Source organism: Semicossyphus pulcher, unplaced genomic scaffold (genome assembly GCF_022749685.1).
Source record: "Semicossyphus pulcher isolate SPU_LCO1_2020_fin unplaced genomic scaffold, fSemPul1.0.p SCAF_9, whole genome shotgun sequence".
Classification (NCBI taxonomy): Eukaryota; Metazoa; Chordata; class Actinopteri; order Labriformes; family Labridae; genus Semicossyphus; species Semicossyphus pulcher.
This window is the reverse complement of record NW_027211770.1, coordinates 26,130,010-26,148,488: the sequence shown is the minus strand read 5'-3', so window position 1 is coordinate 26,148,488 and position 18,479 is coordinate 26,130,010. Positions and strand designations below refer to the sequence as shown.

Genomic DNA, 18,479 nt, shown 5'->3' with positions numbered 1-18,479 from the left:
GTTGGTCAGCGTGCAAGAAAAAATATAGTTTATACTGCAACTTTGAAACAGGATCATCATTACTTAATTTGTCCAGCAGCAGCAGCAGCGCAGTACACAGTAACTTGTTTCCAATAGTGCAGCACAGCAGTTATTAGCGTAATATATCATGCCTGAGTATCAGGAGGGAGGGGAGTTAAGAATAATAACTTTGTTGTTTAACTGTCATGGGGCAGAAGATGTAGCAACATTTGGTAACCAACAGTTTAATATTATGAAGATAGATATGAAAGTTCCTTCTGCTGCTCATCAGCTTTAAAAGTCTATTATTGCAAGACTCAAATCAGATTTCCATCTTTCCACCGACTTTCCGACTTTCCGGCTTTATACCGACTGATAATGAGCACCATCTGATGCCCGGGTTTATTAGTTCTAGTTGGTTATTTGGTTGTGTTATACTGAGCAGTGCTCCCGCCGCCTCTTAAATCATTGATTTGGGGCACTGGTTCAGCTCAGCTGGTAGAGCAGGTGGCCCATATACAGAGGCTACAGTCCTCGTCGCACTGATCGCAGGCTCGACTCCCGGTCCGCCGGCCCTTTGCTGCATGTCGTCCCCCACTCTCTACTCCCCACACTTCCTGTCTCTCTTCAGTTGTCCTATAAATCCCTGGTTCTCAACTGGTGGGTCGGGACCCAAAAGTGGGTCGCAGATGTGTGCTTGAAAAAAAAGTTGTGGCCAAAAGTCTATCCTGCGCTTTTATTTTGAAGGACATGGGTTTCCTATGACGTGCATGTAGTAGAAGTGTAGTTTATTCACACTCAGTGTATCAACTGATTGGGTTATCCCAGCTACAGTTACATTTACATTCTTGAAGCTTGATGAGCCCGACAGTAGCTGCATTTATGTTGCACTTTTTTAGTTTATTTCTGCTGAAAAAAGGCTGCTTACTGCATGATTTGTAGAGGGAATATGTTCTTCTTACGCACTGCCGTCTGCTTGTCATTTTGGCTAACTGTTGTGTTTCATGATGTTGACATACAGTGATGTTTCGTTCCATCTCAGGTCCAAACTGAACAGATTTTAATTAAATAAATTTGAGTGGTTAAAAAATTTGTGTCGCAATTAAGGAGGTGCTGGTGGGTCCTAAGGCTAGACCAATGACTGTATATATAGATGGACTACACGTCTCCATCTGTTCTCATTGTACGGAATTGATTGCCCCCATGATAGGCGCTGCAATCTTGTGATGGCGACGTAATCTGGAGCCTGAGCAGTAGAGATTGGTTGGTGAAGCTGCTGTAGCCACTTCCGCTAACCAGAACACACACTTAAATGACCAAAAAAACAGTAAGGATCTTGCTCGCCGGCGTGTTTAACAGCAGAACAGCTTCTTGTGTCGGTCTGAAGCAGATGTTCACAGATAAACTTCAATGACTGTAGTGATTGTTTTGTTACATCTCCTCTCGCCGTTCCTCCCCTACTCTGCTGATCCGAAGCTGATTGGCTGCAGGAGCCGTGTTTGTCAACAGAGCTGTCAATCATCGTTTCTACAGCATCAAATAACTAATTAAAAATAAACTTTTCAGAAAAATGAACACTTGGACGTAAATCAGCATGATAAGAACTAACTATAATGACAGAAACCATGTTTGAGAAAAATGTATTTGACGTGTATTTTGATTTTATAGTTTGACTCATGTCCCATCTGTTAACATGGAGGAGGCGGGCTTTATGACCTGTACTGCAGCCAGTCAGCAGGGGGCGCTCGAAATGTTTTGGCTTCACTTTTAGGGAGCTATCATGTCGTCCATCTTTTTATACAGTCTATGGGCTAGACCAGTTGAGAACCACTGCTATAAATAAAGGCAAAAAGACCCCCCAAAAATATGTTTTTAAAAAACCCATTGATTTGTAGATATAAATCGCAGTAGAACTTGTTGGCGCAGAAAGAGTGTTACACTTCCAAACTCCTCAAGCAAAATGACCACATGTCCTGCTGACAAAATATCCTCTATTGATATTTTGTCTTCCTTATTCTCCACAAATCAGATCAGAAAAACAAAACCAACGATGTATTGATCCTGCGACACTGCTACGAGCCAAACAGCTCCATTCTTGTTACATCAATGAGCCTTCTTGTAACTTGATGATTAACATGGACACTAGTTTACTGTGAGTCAATGCTGCTTACACTGTCCTGCTGCTTTAAATACAGCAGTGAAATTAGTGTCCAACCAACGCAGATTTTATTCCTGTTTCAGTAACATTTGCTCATAACTACTCTAAATAAATACTACTCTACTAAAAATTTACTACAACCATCTAGAAAAGGTGCTAAGAAAAATTATCTGCACAAAAACATTATTTTATATAATAGATCTTTTTTTTAACTTTCAGTAGACATGAGGTTTTTAGCTGAAATGGCAGACGGACTGATGCACTGTTTGTATAAGAAAAAGATGAGAAAAATATGGAATAATGCCACCGTTTTTTGAAAATTGCGGTAGCTATTTATGTCCCAGGTGTTTGTATTCAGAGTCTCTGGTTTGTTACTGTACTTGGAGAAAACAGAAACTAGAGATGCACTCCTACTGCTCATACTTGCACACACAAACACACACACACACACAGGGTAAAGCAGACACAGACAGGAGCAGGGTATTAACCTTTCTCCCGCTGAGGAGGCAGTAAGTGGGTGGTGATGGCACATGGAGTGGAGAGAGAGGGAGCAGAGCCAGGAGGAGGTCAGTGTTGTGACAGTAGATGGAAATGTCTATTTGTGGAAACACTGTTCTCTGCTGCTTTGTTAATTATGTGTTTGTCAAGTCTGTCTGTGACATTTGGAAAGTTTTTCATCAGCAACTTTGTGGTATTACTTACATAAAACTATACATGGAGGTTAGTGGCGCATACAGAGTCAGAGTTTGGCTTATGGAAGGCGAGCATGAGTCTGTGTTAGATTCATTACAGTAACTGTGCAGTGTTTTAAGCCTTCCAGAGATTGTAAGTGTATGATTCAATATCTGGCCAATTCCTAATGTGGTGACATAACTGTGCAAGAGGGTGAGCCATCCTGCAACAGAAACAAATGTATTCATCATCCCTGCCAGGGATCAGAGAAAATGGAGGCACGAGTAGATGTTTAGACCCTTTATTTTCCCAGGCAGGGCTGACTAAGCACATTAGTACATTTTCAGAAATGACCTGCTGCGAGCTCGTGTAGATTTGCATAGCTCTAAAAGCAGGCAGGGGTAGGTGAGCAGTATATTCCACACCTGATTGCATTTAAACCTGCACAGAGACAAACCTACAGATGCATCTTCTCTTTTAAATCCTCCAGTCTTTGCAAAGGGCAGTGGGATAGCAAAAACAACTGGCGAAAGAGACTAATTAGAAAGCACTGTGTTCGTTTAATCTTTGGATTTAATATCAAGCAAAGTAATAAGTAAGTTAGTAAGGATGAGTTGAGTTGAAAATGCGTCTTTACTAATGATGCTCGGGAGCAATTAGTCTTAATCTCCTCCGTCAGTGCTTTGATTCATTATAGAAAGAAGGATTTGCTTGATAAATAATGTCCCTCATGTAATGGCGCTGGTAAGGAGCTGGGGGGAAATGCTATCAGCCCTGTATTATGTACGAGTTTGATTATTAGATATGAAAACTAATGTCTTTAACATTTGAGTTCACAGCTTCTAATACAATTAAAGTATAATCTTGTTTATCAGAGCTGAAAAAATATTTAATTGGACAAATTGTTTTGGTAGAAGACGTTTTCTTTTTGTCCAACAAACCACAGAGATTTAAGCATTCAGTTACATTCACTAGTCAGACCTTAAGGCTACTGCTGCCCTCTTGTGGTGACAGTATATATTGCATGTGCAGCAAAATGTAGTTAAAAGATTATACACGTCTGTGTGCACGTTTCTGTTCAGGTGTATGCACAAGCTATTGAAACAGATGGTTTATAAGTCTCCCTGAAGATAAAGGATTGTTTATTATGTAATCTATGTGAGACGTGTGTGTTATTTTTTTATAATTATAAGATGTTTTAAGGGCTACACTTTTAGGTAGAACACCTTTAATTTTTTTTTTTTGGATGGATATTTTATACTTTTTTTCTTATATTTTAAAAGGAAGAGAATTTATTTGTGGCAGATTTTATTTGTTGAGCATTAGAGAGAAGTCTTAATTCTCTGTTGTGCAATCAAAGCAATGTTACATAAGCGGTTCCAGTCTGACAGAAACTGTATGTTTTAGTCTGTATGAGTCAGGGTTGGCCGGACACTTGGACACAACTTTTGCAGTGTAGTAAGATTTGGTAAGCTTGAAAACAAAATGTCTTACCTGTGTAGTTTCTGTCATCTGTGGCCGACAAACAAAACAGAAGGGAAAAGAATGGTTAATTCAAAGTATAATCAGTGTGGAGCAAACCCTTGACAAATATAAAGAATAGATCATGCAGATTCAGTAAAATCTTTTGCAAAAAAACCTGATGTTCTTTCATAGTTAAATTATTCACCTTTGTCATGTATAATTTGTAGAGATTTTGGTGCAGTAAAGCCTTGAAATTAAAACTATTTCCCTCCACTAGATGGCAGTAACACTGCATTAAAGTTGAGAAATGCACTGTTGGTTGGTTGCTGAGCAGTAATTTCCTGGCAGGAGGTTCCTCACTGTGGTAGATGTTATGTAATCCTGTGATATTTTACAAGGAAACCTCAGAAATACAGAGAAATGCCTTCAAATCTAATGAGGGTTATATGCTGTAAGTAATAGAACACTTTATAGTAACAACATGGGAGATTTAAACGTCATTAGAGGACATTATAAGTGTTCTTTGGAAATATAAGCTAATCATAAAGCCTTCTACAGATTTCATTATTACACAATAAGTAGCCTACTTTGAGTTTCACAATCCAACTGTGCGAATAATTCTCTCTTTATCCCTTTTTATACGACCATTCCCATAGCAACTTTAGCGGTTGCGATGCCAACTCCTCTGATTACCAGTTGGCAATGTAATCTCTTCCAGTTCTTTCTTTCATGTGTGTGTGTGTTTCTTTTAAATCCTCATTTATTTACACTATTTTGGACATTTATTTTCAGACCGTAAACACGGTAACGGTTGTCTGTCTGATATTATAAACATCCACTCACTCTCATGTTGTGTTTCAGGTTTTACATCAGGTTTGTGTTCATCGTTTGTTTTACCTGCCTGTGCCAACGGTGCAGACTCCCCTCCGTGGATTACACTCTGATTGGTCGGATCATTTATCGCCTCGCAACCGTGCCTCGCCGTTGGGAGAGCAGGTGTTTGTAATTATCCGTCATCTTTTAAAGCCTTATGTTGCCGTTTTTGTGAGGCAGGCTGCTACAGCAGAGTGAGCCATGTCTATGTGATGAAATGGCACAGGATGTGTTCTGTTTGTTTGATTACAATGAACGTTTGTGCCAACAAAGAATCAGGCAGGGATTAAAATAGATGTAACTTGCTATCCTTTACATTATATATTAATATAACTGTTATTTTCTTAATGAATCAATTACTTTTGACTATAAATGTTAGACAATTGTTTCATAAATTTCTTTAAATTTACCTGAGACCAAGTTTAAGCCTCTAATTCCCTTTTTTTTCCCTCCGCTCAAAGACAGTTAAATATCATTTATGAAAAAAGCATCTAAACATCTCATGTTTAGGAGGTGGAACCAGAGACTTAAGCATTTTTTCTTTAAATATTGACTTTAAAAATGTTGTTAAATTATTTCAGACTGTCCACTAAAGGAGCAGTTCGCCCCTATAAAAAGCCACTGTCAGTCAAAGCTGGTGTTCTCTGTAATCGATAGAAGCAATAATATTTGAAATTGCTGCCATTGCTGCGGAGAACGTTGTACAAACAGCTTGTGGTTTTGCCCATTCTACATAACTACAACACCCAGCGTGCATTGTGCCCCTCCCTCTGAGAGGAATGGCCCAGCGAGAGACGCTGGAGTGCAATACTACCGTTTTCGCTGCAGGCAATGGCTCAGAGCGGTACAGAATCTGAGATAGGACTAGAATATACCGGTGATTTGTCTTAAAAATCTTCAGGTCTGCAGTCTACATTTCAAATCTGACGGTTTTGAATGAGACGTGACATCGGAGGCGGGCGTTCTAGATTGAAGTGTAGTTTAGCGAGCTCCCCGGCCTCCACCAGATGACACGTTTTACGCAGTCTGGCGGAGGTTTTCCAGGGCTCATTGGAGAGGCGGAAAGCGTCCTCCAAAGACACAGAGTGAAATAGCATTTTTTTCCTACCATATTGGCATTAGCTCCTCATAATAGCATGATAGGACTGAGGTCAAAAATCGCTGAACTGGCTCTTTGATCTATTAATGGAGTTGTTTCAGCTCTAAAATTGACAGTTTTTATACCTTTTTTTTTTTTAAATCATTTTTTTATCATTTTTATCTTTAAATAGATTCAAATGTATTTGTTGGAGCTATTCACATTATTAAGTATTATTTATTTATTTAATATTTAGTTATTTCTTTTTTTGTTGGTTGTGTAAGGAAGTTATGTGATTAGGTCTCATACATTAGTATTATTATTTAAAATATTTCAGATGTATTAATGCTTTTGTTTTGAAAGTACTGGGCAGTTTGGGCACTAGGTGACTGGGTAGGAAGGATAGGAAAGACAGGCACCGGGCAGGTTTATGTTTTTTTTTACTATACACCTTGTAAGGTATGGTGTCTAACGTGTAAGGAACAAGGAAGACACCACGATCCTCGTTGGTTTGCCTGGTTCTGCATGTCTTGCTTGGGCATTGACATATTTAATCCTGTGTAAGATCCACTTTCTTTGTGCCTCAGTGGCCGGTTTAGATTTTGACTTTTGGTTTGTGTTAGTTAAGGTCTGAAAGGACAAAATCGCCACTACAATATTATTAGACGGTTGCAATGATAATGTAAATACCCTTACTATCTGAGCTGTCAGTTAGCCTCCCCTGAGACAGTAAATGCCATCCCATATTATGACATCATTCTCTTAATTCTGGTGTAATTAGAAACTTTATGTAAAATCTAATTTAGACACTCACAGAGGCAGGTGGGTTTGGGCGCGTCCCACTTCCCGAGTTTAGTGCAATGGCTGATGTTTCTGCCCTCCAGGATGAAGCCAGCGTGGCAGCTGTAATGGAGCACCGTCCCTTCCACTGGAGGTCCTGGGGGCTTCACTGACACCCGGCCGTTCTCCAGGGAGGTCCACACCCGGGGACAAAGCAGCACTAAGAACAGGACGGGACACAAAAGAGAAGGAGACAAAGAGTTACAGAAAGGTAAAGGCATGATAACTAAAGGGTAGAGTTGCAGTTACACAACAGCTAGCGAGCTAACTGTTTGTGGCCTCTTGGAGGCTGTGGATATGTTTCAAACACAACATTAAAATCCTATGACAAAAAGAGTTGTTTAAGTGAACGTGTTAGCAAACAGTTTGCTATTTAAATGACACATCTGGCAGAGCAGACAGGCCAACATAAAGGATGATTTGGATTGTCGTGTCAGGGCACTTGAGGAAGTAGAGGATTACTTCTCTTCTAGCTCTGTTTTTTCATATCCTTCAACTTCCGAGGGAAAAATCATCCGGCACGTTAGCTGCTAAGTGCTTTACAGTGTTCAGCAGCTAGTTGTAACTTTGCCATCAGGTAATTTATTGTGCGTTTATAAGGACTTTTTTGACTTACTGCAACTGCCTGCTGCAGCTTGGTTGATGAGGGCGATTAGACTAAACAAAACTGCACGCCGGAGCTGAGGGGAACTACAGAGCTGAAGCAACATGAAAATAGATACAAAATGTTTGTATTATTGAGCTTTATCCATCAAGAAGTAGCTCATGGGGAAAATGCCAAAGAAATTAATTTCTTATAAATGAATTAATTCTGAAGTTGTTTTGCTGGGCATTGCTCCTGTGGTGGCAAATTCTTCATAAAAAAACTAGCAAACCAGAGGATGTCTTTCTGAGTTTTACTCAAGACATTTTCAAATGGCCTCATAGCGCACAGAGAACAATGGTCCCTATAGACAGAGCAAAAAGTGCCTGCTGTGAATGTTCTTTATACACAAGAGTTAACACGGGGCAAGTGGCACAAAGAGATAATTCGTCCATTGCGAGGATCCGTTACTTACGCAGCTATCTCGCCTCCACCGCAGGTTCCTGTGTCTGGGGGCATTGTGTAAAGGAACCGCCATGACCTCAGTTCATGTTATCTTTAGGCAGCATGTAAAGGTCAGAATGTTTTAAACTGCTGTGTAAGTTTGACACATAAAAAGATGAAGTGGTGTAAAATATTTTTTCAATTACAATCCGGTTTTACTCCCAAATTTAATTATGTTGATTAAAACTAAAATGACCAAATGACTAATGGAAACCTACATTGCAGACGTAATAGGTAACAAAGTAAAATATCACTACTACAGCTAAGACTCTTGTTAGCCTTTATCGTGACCAAAGATGCAAAGCAGTCTAAGAAAACATAATTACCTCTGAAACCACTAACGTGTGAAATTGACATAATCGGTGGGAAAATGCTGAAACAGCTATGTTAGCAGCTCTATGAGTCTGTAGCTAGGGCACATAAACGATTTAAGCTAAATGCTAACATTAGCACGCTATCGTGCTCACACTGACAATGCTAACTTGCTGGTGTTTACAAGGTATGATGTTTACCGTGTTTATCGGCTAAGTTTAGCTTGTAAGCATGCTAACACGAGCTAATTACAACCTCACATGAAGTACAGCAGAGGTTGATGTGTCATTAGGTTTTTTACTTCTTCTCATAGAATTTAGGCAGAGGCAATAGGTTAGGAAGCTTCCTGCTTTCAAGGTTTTCCATCTCCTCTGGTAGCATAGGCTACATAGCTTTTCCGCAGTTGGAATGGATGATGTTAGCCTAATATTGTTCACCTGAGGGAGGGTTGTTACAGGCACATCACATATAGGAGCAGGGCAATTTTAAAAAAACAGCAGCAACAAAAAAAAGGGCAAAGCCGGCACACTTACTCCATGATACAAAAAGCTTTGATAATCACAACGTTTCGACACTTGGGTCTTCTTCAGGTAATAGTATTCTTTCAAAGTTATTACCTGAGGACAGGATGCAAATGAGTAACAGGATAAAAATGTTTGCCAATTAATTCTGCCTCTTCGGGGGCTTTTTCTCTGTGAAATGTTTGCATACAGTATAATACTGCATTATTTTTCTGGTACAATGCAGACACAATATAGTACAAATATGAAGAAAGTCTTTGCAACATGACATTAACTGCCCTAGGGGCCATTTTGACCCAAATAAAGGTGCATGTTTTCGTTATTCACCAGTGAGACATTAATTAAGCTACACTTTAGCCCACATTTATGATGTTAGCTTGCTATGCTACAGCCTCCATATGATTTAACTTTGTTTTCTTGGTTGGATTTCCTGACAAAATGGCCCAGCTCTGAGTATAATTGGTTTAGCTGCCGAGTTTGTTGAATCTTCCTTCCAGCATGCGAGCACATAATAAAACTGCAATCTGCACATTGCAGCTTGCGCTGTTACATAAGCCAGAGAAAACAAAAAACGTTCTCTTGGGAAAAATAAATTCCACTGATGTTAAATGTGAGCTGAAAGACTAAAAACAGAGATATCACAGGGATTTGATTGGATTGCTGGCTTTATTCTCACTGTTTGCAGAAGCACTGTAAATGTGATCTTAGCAGATATTACATCCATGCTACACCAGCCAATAAGAAAATGTTCGTTTGCAGGCAGAGCTGCAACAAGAACACACTCATAAATCATGCTGAAGCAATAAAGTCATTTAAATACTATAAGGTTAGAAAATATACAACCGACTGCATATCCTGAGGTTTGTAGAAGCTAAACAAGCTAGCTCCTTTAATCTTGAACCATAATCTAAATGTAATCACTCCAAAGCAATAACCAGCAAGCATCAGCCAAAATGATTCTCTGTGGGGGTGTAACGGATAAGTTCACATTTACATTTATGAATTTATTTATTCATAAAGCCCTTCATTAGGCACACACATACCTCGGAAAACACGGACCGAAATGTTAATCAGTAATCAACAGGACACAGCAAAACAACAAACCTGTATTTGTAGATAACAAACAAAACAAAGTGTGTTCATAAGCTCTGGTTTTGGGACATATTTACTGAACAATTCAACCAAGATGTGTCAGAGAATGATCCCAGCTCAAAAGTCCACTTTCTATCTTTTCAAGACTTTGAACCACACCTTTATCAGCAGACGTATCAGGTGTCACTACACGAAAACGAAGGGCAATAGCTACCCTTATCACTTTTGGGGTCAGATGTAAATCGCCTCAATGATCTCTCTCTGGCAGTCCTGGTCAAAGCCTTTTCACGTCCATGTTGGGACTGAATTTGGCCTGGTTTTCAGACAACTGACTTTGTCTGCTCTCTGTGTTAAAGCCGATAATTGAGCAGACCATGAAATGTGGTTTAAAGCTCCAAATAAGCTCATTAGCAAACCCTTTAGTTAGGATTATTTCCTCACACAAAATGTTCCCACGGTCAATCACTTCTAATTCAACCAAAAGATTTTTGTCAATTTTTAAAACATGTTATCATCCTCCAACTTAAAGAGTTGTTTGAGCGCTCCGATAGCTTGATGAAGTCAGTTATGTTCCTTTACAAGTTTTACTTTCCATTATTTAACGCTCCTGTGAGGAGTTTTTCACTGTTTATGAAACAAACTGAAATGAGTTCTGATTATGAGCTACAAAAGCAAACCAGACCATCAGCGACAAGATTGATTATTATATCGTTATTCTTAATGCCTGAAACTGTTCGCGGGAGGTAGGTGTCAGACGACTTGATTAACTGGACGCTGCCTTTGTTTACATTTTCCGCAGGGGACGCCAAAATCAACACAAACCGAAAGTTCCTCACAGGAGCTTTAAAGTTGCTATAATCAAGTTTTTTTAACAATGTATTGTCTAGTGACAATCTGAAAACCATATGGCAATATGAAAGGAGTCACCCATAGTTTCAGCTTATTGTTTAGCTGTCCTTTACTCTTTCAGTTCAATCTCACAGCTTTGTTTTAAATAAAAAAGCTCCACTGATCACTACCCTGCTCAGCACCAAACAGCAGAAAGACAGTTAGAGACAATAGTCGGTGAACACAGAGGAGCATTAAAGAGCAGATATTTCACTAAAAACAAGACTCAAAACGTGTAAATATGCAACTGTTTGCTAACAAGATTGCCTCGTCAATTTAAAAGGCGATGGTATATCAGCTTTGTGTCTTCTTTCTACTGCCAGAGCCAAATACAGTGATAGCAGTTTTAAAGCTGACAGGAGGTAAAAGGGTGTAGATTGATTTTATGTAAGCTTCATTTAAGATTGCATCACTTCACTCGACGGTGGATTTTCACATTTAGTACTGTAGTCAATAAAAATGACTCCAATCCCAGTTCTTTAAAAAGTGAGAGTGAAGGTTGCACAGTATTTCACACTTTCCTCTGTGTGTAGTGAAAGCAGGGGAGGCGGTAAAGGGCTGTCAAAACATTTATATTATTAACTGTGGCTTTTGATGCTGATTAGGCAAACAGAACACGAAAGAACAGATTATTTGATGCAAGAATTTTCTGGGAGGGACATTTGTGGTCAAATAAGAGAAGGGTGGAGGACAGGGTAAAAAAAAAGGGAGTGAGAATTACACCGAAAAGGACTTACAGCATCTGCTGTGCTGCGCTATGTCCGTCCATGTGCCGTTGGGTAAGCACTTCCTGACCTTGGGTCCAACGATCACCCGGTTTCCTCTGCAGATGTACTCTATCTCATAATCCACAGGCAGGATCTGCACACTGCGGATCTGTGAGACAGACACAGACGGAGAGACAGTAATTAAGGCATGATTGATGCTCTGTAATACCAGAGTTCCTCATTCACATAGGGACCCCCCTCATTCTGTCCCAGAGCAGTGGACTCTGGTGACATATGGCTGTGACAATGAGGCTCTTGCGAGGAAGCACATTTTATGGCAATATTGTCTAAATTGATGGGCTGTCACACTCTGAATTACACCACGAAAAGGATCTGACCCTGGTTTTATGTTCCCATTTCATGTAGGTTTGTGTGTGTGCGCGCATGTACTGTATGTATGTTTGACTCATGTGCATGCATATAGATACGTGCACATCAGACATCAATCATTTCAATGGCTCAGATTTAGAGAATTTTTGTCCTACTTGGCCTGTAAAACAGCTTCAATCTCTTTTTTAATTTGAGTTGTGCAGCAGGTTGAAATTAATACCAGTCTTGGGATTCTCATTCCACTGAACAAAGTGTTTTGTTTAGTGTTCATTCAATATGACGTAGTTTGCGATGCATTTCTCTGTGCTTACCTCAGTTTAACACGAGTACATATGAGGATGTGAAACTTACAGAAGTGTGATGTGGAAAGAAGAAACCTCCAAACACTGTGGATGGATGTTGCTTTCAGCAGTTAAACTTTTGAAACAATGTTTGCATATTCATAAATACTGGATTTTTCACGGAGAGAGAAGAAGAATTTTAAACTAGTTAAAGGAACTGTGAGAAGAAACATTGTTCAAACCCAAAGTTCTTTATCATAGACTCTAATGGAAATCAGCCATTTTTCAAAGATACAAATATTTCAGGCTAAATTTTGGGTTGTGAAATCCCACACAGGACATTATGATAATTTACATTAGAGGTTTAGTTTAGCCACATATTTACGTATATAAGACCAGATCAGGCAAGATGTATTTTCCACCTTTTAAGTGATAATCTCGAAGATTTTCATTTAAATAAACGTCTGTTAAGTCTCTATCTGTCGCCAAATGAGGTAACACAATGGTGATTGAGCCTATGGCCCACTGATGAAAGCCTTTGCATTTGCAGTATATAGTATTATTAATGACTGGTTATCTGTGGCAACATTAGCGGAATGTGGTGCCGAGTTAGTGACACGTCTTCCATCCCCTAGCAGTGGTAGGTCTGCCAGAGAGGTTAGGCGGAGCTGAGCGGCTGCTTTTCCGGTCTCTGCAAGTGTTGCGAGTAAAGAGTAATCTACTATGGCTGAACAAACAAAGAAAAGATCGATGACTACAGATACAACTTCAAAAATAAATGAAAATCCAAAGAAAAAGAAACAAATTCGACACTCAGATGAAGGCAAACAGTCTAAAAAGGAAAGCGACCATCAGTGAGAAAACCGGACGGAGTTACAACCGTGACAAAGGGAGCCAACCGCAGACGTCTGGTTAAATTGGGGAGTGTCCTCCCGTTAATTACCTTTTATCGACACAGGCGCCGTCAAAGAGAACACAACTGAAATCTTTGAGACTCAACCTGTAAAACTATTCAGAGAAAAATAAAAGGTGGAACCGATATGTTAAGAGTTTGACTGATAAATGTCAACTCAAAGTCCACATAACACCTTTTCTGTCACTGCATCCCATGTTCTCCATCAGTTAAAAGGAGCTGAGAAAATTACATCCACTGAGCTCAGGCAAAAGATAATAATCAGACCTCGGCTTTCACACTCACTTTACTCATGTAAAGCAAAAGAAATGCCAGAATAGAAACAGCAGATGCCAAGATATCTTATCATATAGTCTCTAATATGGGTCAAGCTGCAAAACCTCTAGATCCTACATTTCCCATAATGCAACTCCATAGTGTCTTCCATCTCTTCTTTGACCATCTCTGCCTGTGAAACAGCTTTTTATTTCTTTGCACAGTCTTTCCATTTCCTACTCAGTATTCACGCTTGCTCTTATCGGAGTCTCTTTGTCTCATTGTTAATCCTGAGGTGTTTCAAGATTAAGTCTGCAACGTCTACTTTATTGAACAGTTCACAGCTGAATAAACAAAGGACAGATCAGAGGGAGAGCTGGATTCATGTGACAAAGGTCAAAGGTTGCAGCTGATCCGGGGAGATGGCTCTTGTAAGCGCATGAGCCAGCAGATTGCTATGCTGGAACTGATCGTGTAGGACATACAAACATAATCCAGTGTCCCTTTGGTTACACGATGCACTGATGTGCTTTCTTGCTGAAAGTAAGATGACAAAATCGATGCCATCACGTCCGTCTGGTAAATATAATGCAACAGCCAGCAGACAGTTGGCTTAGCTTAGCATAAAGATGTGAAACAGGGGGAAGATGCTAGCCTAGTTCTGTCTAAAGGGAACAACAACTGCCAAGCAGCACCTCGGAAACTACCTTATTTATTATGTCTTCTCAAGAAAACCAAAGCTGAAACATGATTATCTGATGATGTGATTGCGGGTTGGGTGATTGACAGAGCCATACTCGCTGTTTCTCTTTTTCCTGTCTTTATGCTAAGCTAAGCTAACTGGCTGCTGGCTGTACATCCAGACGTACAGCACGGACATGATAGTCGTTTCGATCTTCTCATCTCAGCAAGAAATTAAATATACTAACTGTTCCTTTAAATTTTAAACATACACATGCAATCTATTTCTGACTGATGGTATAATAACAATCTTAGCTGGTATTGTGACAATTTAACAACTATTGTCACCACTTTATTTTCTCAGACTGGCATTTTTTATACTCTAAATTCAGTTAGGAAGAAATAACATCACAGTTAAAAGATGCATAAAATGCTAACTGTGGTTTAATGTGCTTGATTTGTGGATGTGACGCTCTGTAAATCAGATTCTGTGTAGTAAAAGCGTCTTCTGTACCTGTTCCTGTGTCAGACCTCTGTAGCGGATCCCCCCATCCCTGGGAGGCCGGATGATTGCACAGCCTGGAAAAAAAAGAGAAGAAGAATGAAGAGAGAAGGGCGACAGGAGTAGATGGGGAATCTCTTTCTCCGGACAATGTAGATATATTACAGCAACATGATATATTTTTCAAATTAACCGATGCCTTCCTCGCTGCACAAATTACAGCCCTTTATTCAGGTCACTTAGCAATCTCTGCGGAGCTACTTCTGTCCATTAATGCATACTATAAACACACACACACACGAAACTCTCAGGCAGACTCCCGCATGCATTCAGTCACAAACACACACACACACACAAATTACCTCCAGTTGATGAATTATGTATGGGCACAACAGGAGATGGAAGAGCATAGAGAATAATCAGAAACAATAGCCGAGCCATCTCTGGATCTGGAAGAGAAGGAAGAGAGAGGACATTGAGGGTTCTGGAGAAAGACAGAAAAGAGTTACGGAGGATATATTCGTACAGTGTTAATGGTACACGCTCAGTCTTCAGAAACAGCCATTTTCGGTCCACTGCTGCCTGTCCTAAAAGGGATGCATCAACTTTTTGGCACAAAAGCTCCCTTTTCAGCTTGCCTGACTGTGCACAGAGAGGACGAGCTGCAAGATGAGTCCACTTTTCTCTCTCTGCTTCTATTTGTATTTACAGTGCAGACAGCCCATGCTCAGATGATAGCCAGCTTGGCTTCATTTCAAAGACCCTGTGTACAAGGTTTCAGCCAGGGTTTTTGATGGCTGATACTGATATTTTTGCAAAGTGGCTGCCCATGGAAACATTTCACACCAAGGCACCACTCAATAGACTTGAGAGCCCTTTTCATGTCAGGGAAGAAAAGCACCTGGAACAGCTTAAAATCTATGTTTAAAAAACTCTCCCTTGCACATCAGAAAGGTCGTTTGAGGAATGTTGACAGCTTTTGAAGGCAGAATGAACCATCCCACATATTGGCAGGCAAGGAAACTCTTGGACAAATTAAAATAGTAGTGTACAGATTTAGCATTGCACTTCACTGACCTTGTGGGACTCGTGATGGACAGCTTAATGAAAACAGGAGATGCAGAACCACCACACAAATCTTCTTCTTCTAATTTCATGCATTGATTTTCCTTGACAAAACCTGCCACAGACTACATTACCCACAATGCAACTTGACCGCCAACAGTTAACTCAGAGATTTGGCTGTGTTATGCTAGCAGCTGCTTATGTAGCCCCCAGCTGCCATCCTGAAGCAGAGATAATGAGCGTGCTACAGCAATACCTCTGGATTTTTTCCATATTCTAACTACCAGTGGTTAGTGACAGCTGATGGTGACTCAAGTGAGTCACTTGAGGCAACTAATTTAAAATCAAGCAGCTCCCTCTGGGGCATAGACTGTATATAGGAAGTGGAAGTAGCCTCTAGTTCCCCTTTACTGAAATTAGCGCGTTGACTCGGGTTTGTCAGACCCAGTGGAGTATACTCCTGTCGGCCTCTTTTCTGCTACGTCACCGTCTGACGTCACAAGCACGCCTAAACAGGGTTAGTAAACAGTGAGGATGTTACAGTGGTTAGGTCTTTATTGTATCTATTACTCATTCAGTCTGTTTATCAAACTCAGCGGTGACAAATTTGGAACTGCTCGGACAGAGACGGGCAGAATTTGTAGCCGAGATGACAAGGAGTCGCATAAGTTACCGACTTAGCAGTGCATCGTGCCAGAAAGGGGGCGGAGATTTGCGTGTTGACCTGGGTTTTGTTTTCCCATCAATGCCGATCAGAGCCGAGCCGATAATTACCCGGGTGTACTGCAGAGTCATTTGACCCGGTTCTGAATGCTGATTGTAGCCTTTCCCACTAGGCAAAAAAGCCGTTAACGGGTTTTTTTACTAGTGGGAAAAGGGCTTAAGTTTCAAATGTGAAGCCAAAGCAGAGTTTATGGTCTCAATCTTCTTCAATACAACATATTGTGTATTTTCTACACAATGGCTCATTTTAAGAGAAATTAATGATAAAGAAGGATTTGCCATAGGCTGGGGCTTCCTGTAATTGACCGTTCACTACCAAGGCGACCTATTAACCAGCATAGAGACGAATGTGTATCAAATCTGTCGTCAAAATATGGTCACAAAACAAGATGGCAATGGCAGAAACGCCAAACCCGAGGCTTTAGATGGTAGTCCACAAACTAATGGGTGCATCATGGTGTCACCTTCCACTTCTTAATTACAGTCTCAAAAAGCTTTACACAAGTTTTTCTTACATATCCAGTAGAACTCAGCCTGTAAAGAGACTTAGATGTGTAAAATCTGAGGATTTAAATCATTAATTTAGAATAAAATCAATAAATATCAACCATATCAACTAATAACAGCATAGAGCAAACTATTACAATAGTTTGTGTACAAGACCGCATATGACCTTCTCTATCCTTGGAGCCTCGAATAAGGAAAAACTCCCCAAAGACCCCATTAACAAGGAAAAAAATTAAAGAAACTTTAGGAGGAGCAACAGAGGTGGGGTCCCTTTTCCAGTACGGACAGACATGCAATAGAAGCGTCTAGGCCAACCGCAGAACCACAGAATAGACTAATTATAGCAGATTCATGAAGCTTGTGAATCCTCAACTAACCTAGTGGGTTGAATACAGAATGAGCGTGCTATGCAAACCAGCAAAAAGTCAAAAGACACTTGAGTCCCGTGAGCCACAGCGCCTCGAGTGCTTGCAGGAGGGGAAACACAAACACACAGACGTACACGACTGACTGTATCAATGATAAACACACTATATATAGATGCTCATTTGCAGTTTTGAATATTAAATGTTGCTTTATGAGACTTTCACACATGCACAAACATAAACACATCCGTACACGCACACTTAACAAGGCTGGGGGGGTGGGGGGTCGGGGGCATTACAAAGCAAAGATCCACAGTGAGGGTGACAGATGGCAGCAAGGCTTGCTTGTGGAAGACAGACAAACTCTGCTGGATACTTCATTAGCATTATCCAGTGTATTTTTAGAGTTCACTGACAAGAAGCATGCAGGAGGTAGACACCACCAGAGAGTGTGTGTTATATGTGTGCATGGGTGTAGGTGTAGGTGTGTGAATGTGTTGGCAGTGTACAGTGTGTGCTTTTGTCCTGCGTGTGTGGGAAGGAGGGAGGGGAGAGAAAAGGGGTAGGGAGAAGGACGGCCCAGCAGGAGTCATTAATATCAGCGCTCTCACACTGAGCCGGATAAAAGCAAAGTATGTGAGTGAGTGTAGCACAGATGAGGCAGCCTAACCAGCATTACAAAAAAAAAAAAACCTGCTAACACCACCAGCTATGAGGCTGCAGTTGCACTGAGCAGACAGGGGGAAGAGGGCATATCAACTAGCCACAAGCTTGAAATGCAATTAAGGTTTTCAGCACCACGAACAGCGCCTTCACAGCCCCAAAACATTGCAACACCTTCCAACAAAAAACTCCTACAGCCCAGCCAATTTCAACTCCACCTTACATGTCAATCCTGCACACACACTGCCTACTTCCTCTCGTGTTTATAATGCCGGAAGCTGCTAAGGATAGGGTCCATTTCAGCTTCAAAGACAGCTCACACTTCACATCGAGATGCATGTAGTGGCTATTTTTAAGCACCAAGCAGGTCCACATGGAGGGGGGGCTGCACACAGACTCAGATGCTGTATTTTGTGCATGGCTGAGCATGAACTATTGAGAC

General features: G+C 40.5%; 1 protein-coding gene across 1 annotated transcript in view; it reads right to left on the bottom strand.

Moving 5' to 3' along the window:
- gabbr1a (gamma-aminobutyric acid (GABA) B receptor, 1a) overlaps nt 1–18,479 on the bottom strand; it is an 87,503-nt gene that overhangs the window by 68,001 nt on the left and 1,023 nt on the right. The window contains exons 2-6 of the mRNA XM_069655652.1: nt 15,077–15,163; nt 14,727–14,791; nt 11,723–11,861; nt 7,060–7,245; nt 4,325–4,342 (exon numbers count right to left, since the gene is read on the bottom strand). Of these exons, the coding sequence (XP_069511753.1) occupies nt 4,325–4,342; nt 7,060–7,245; nt 11,723–11,861; nt 14,727–14,791; nt 15,077–15,155 (487 nt within the window). The 5' untranslated portion in view covers nt 15,156–15,163. The remainder of the gene's footprint in view (nt 1–4,324; nt 4,343–7,059; nt 7,246–11,722; nt 11,862–14,726; nt 14,792–15,076; nt 15,164–18,479) is intronic.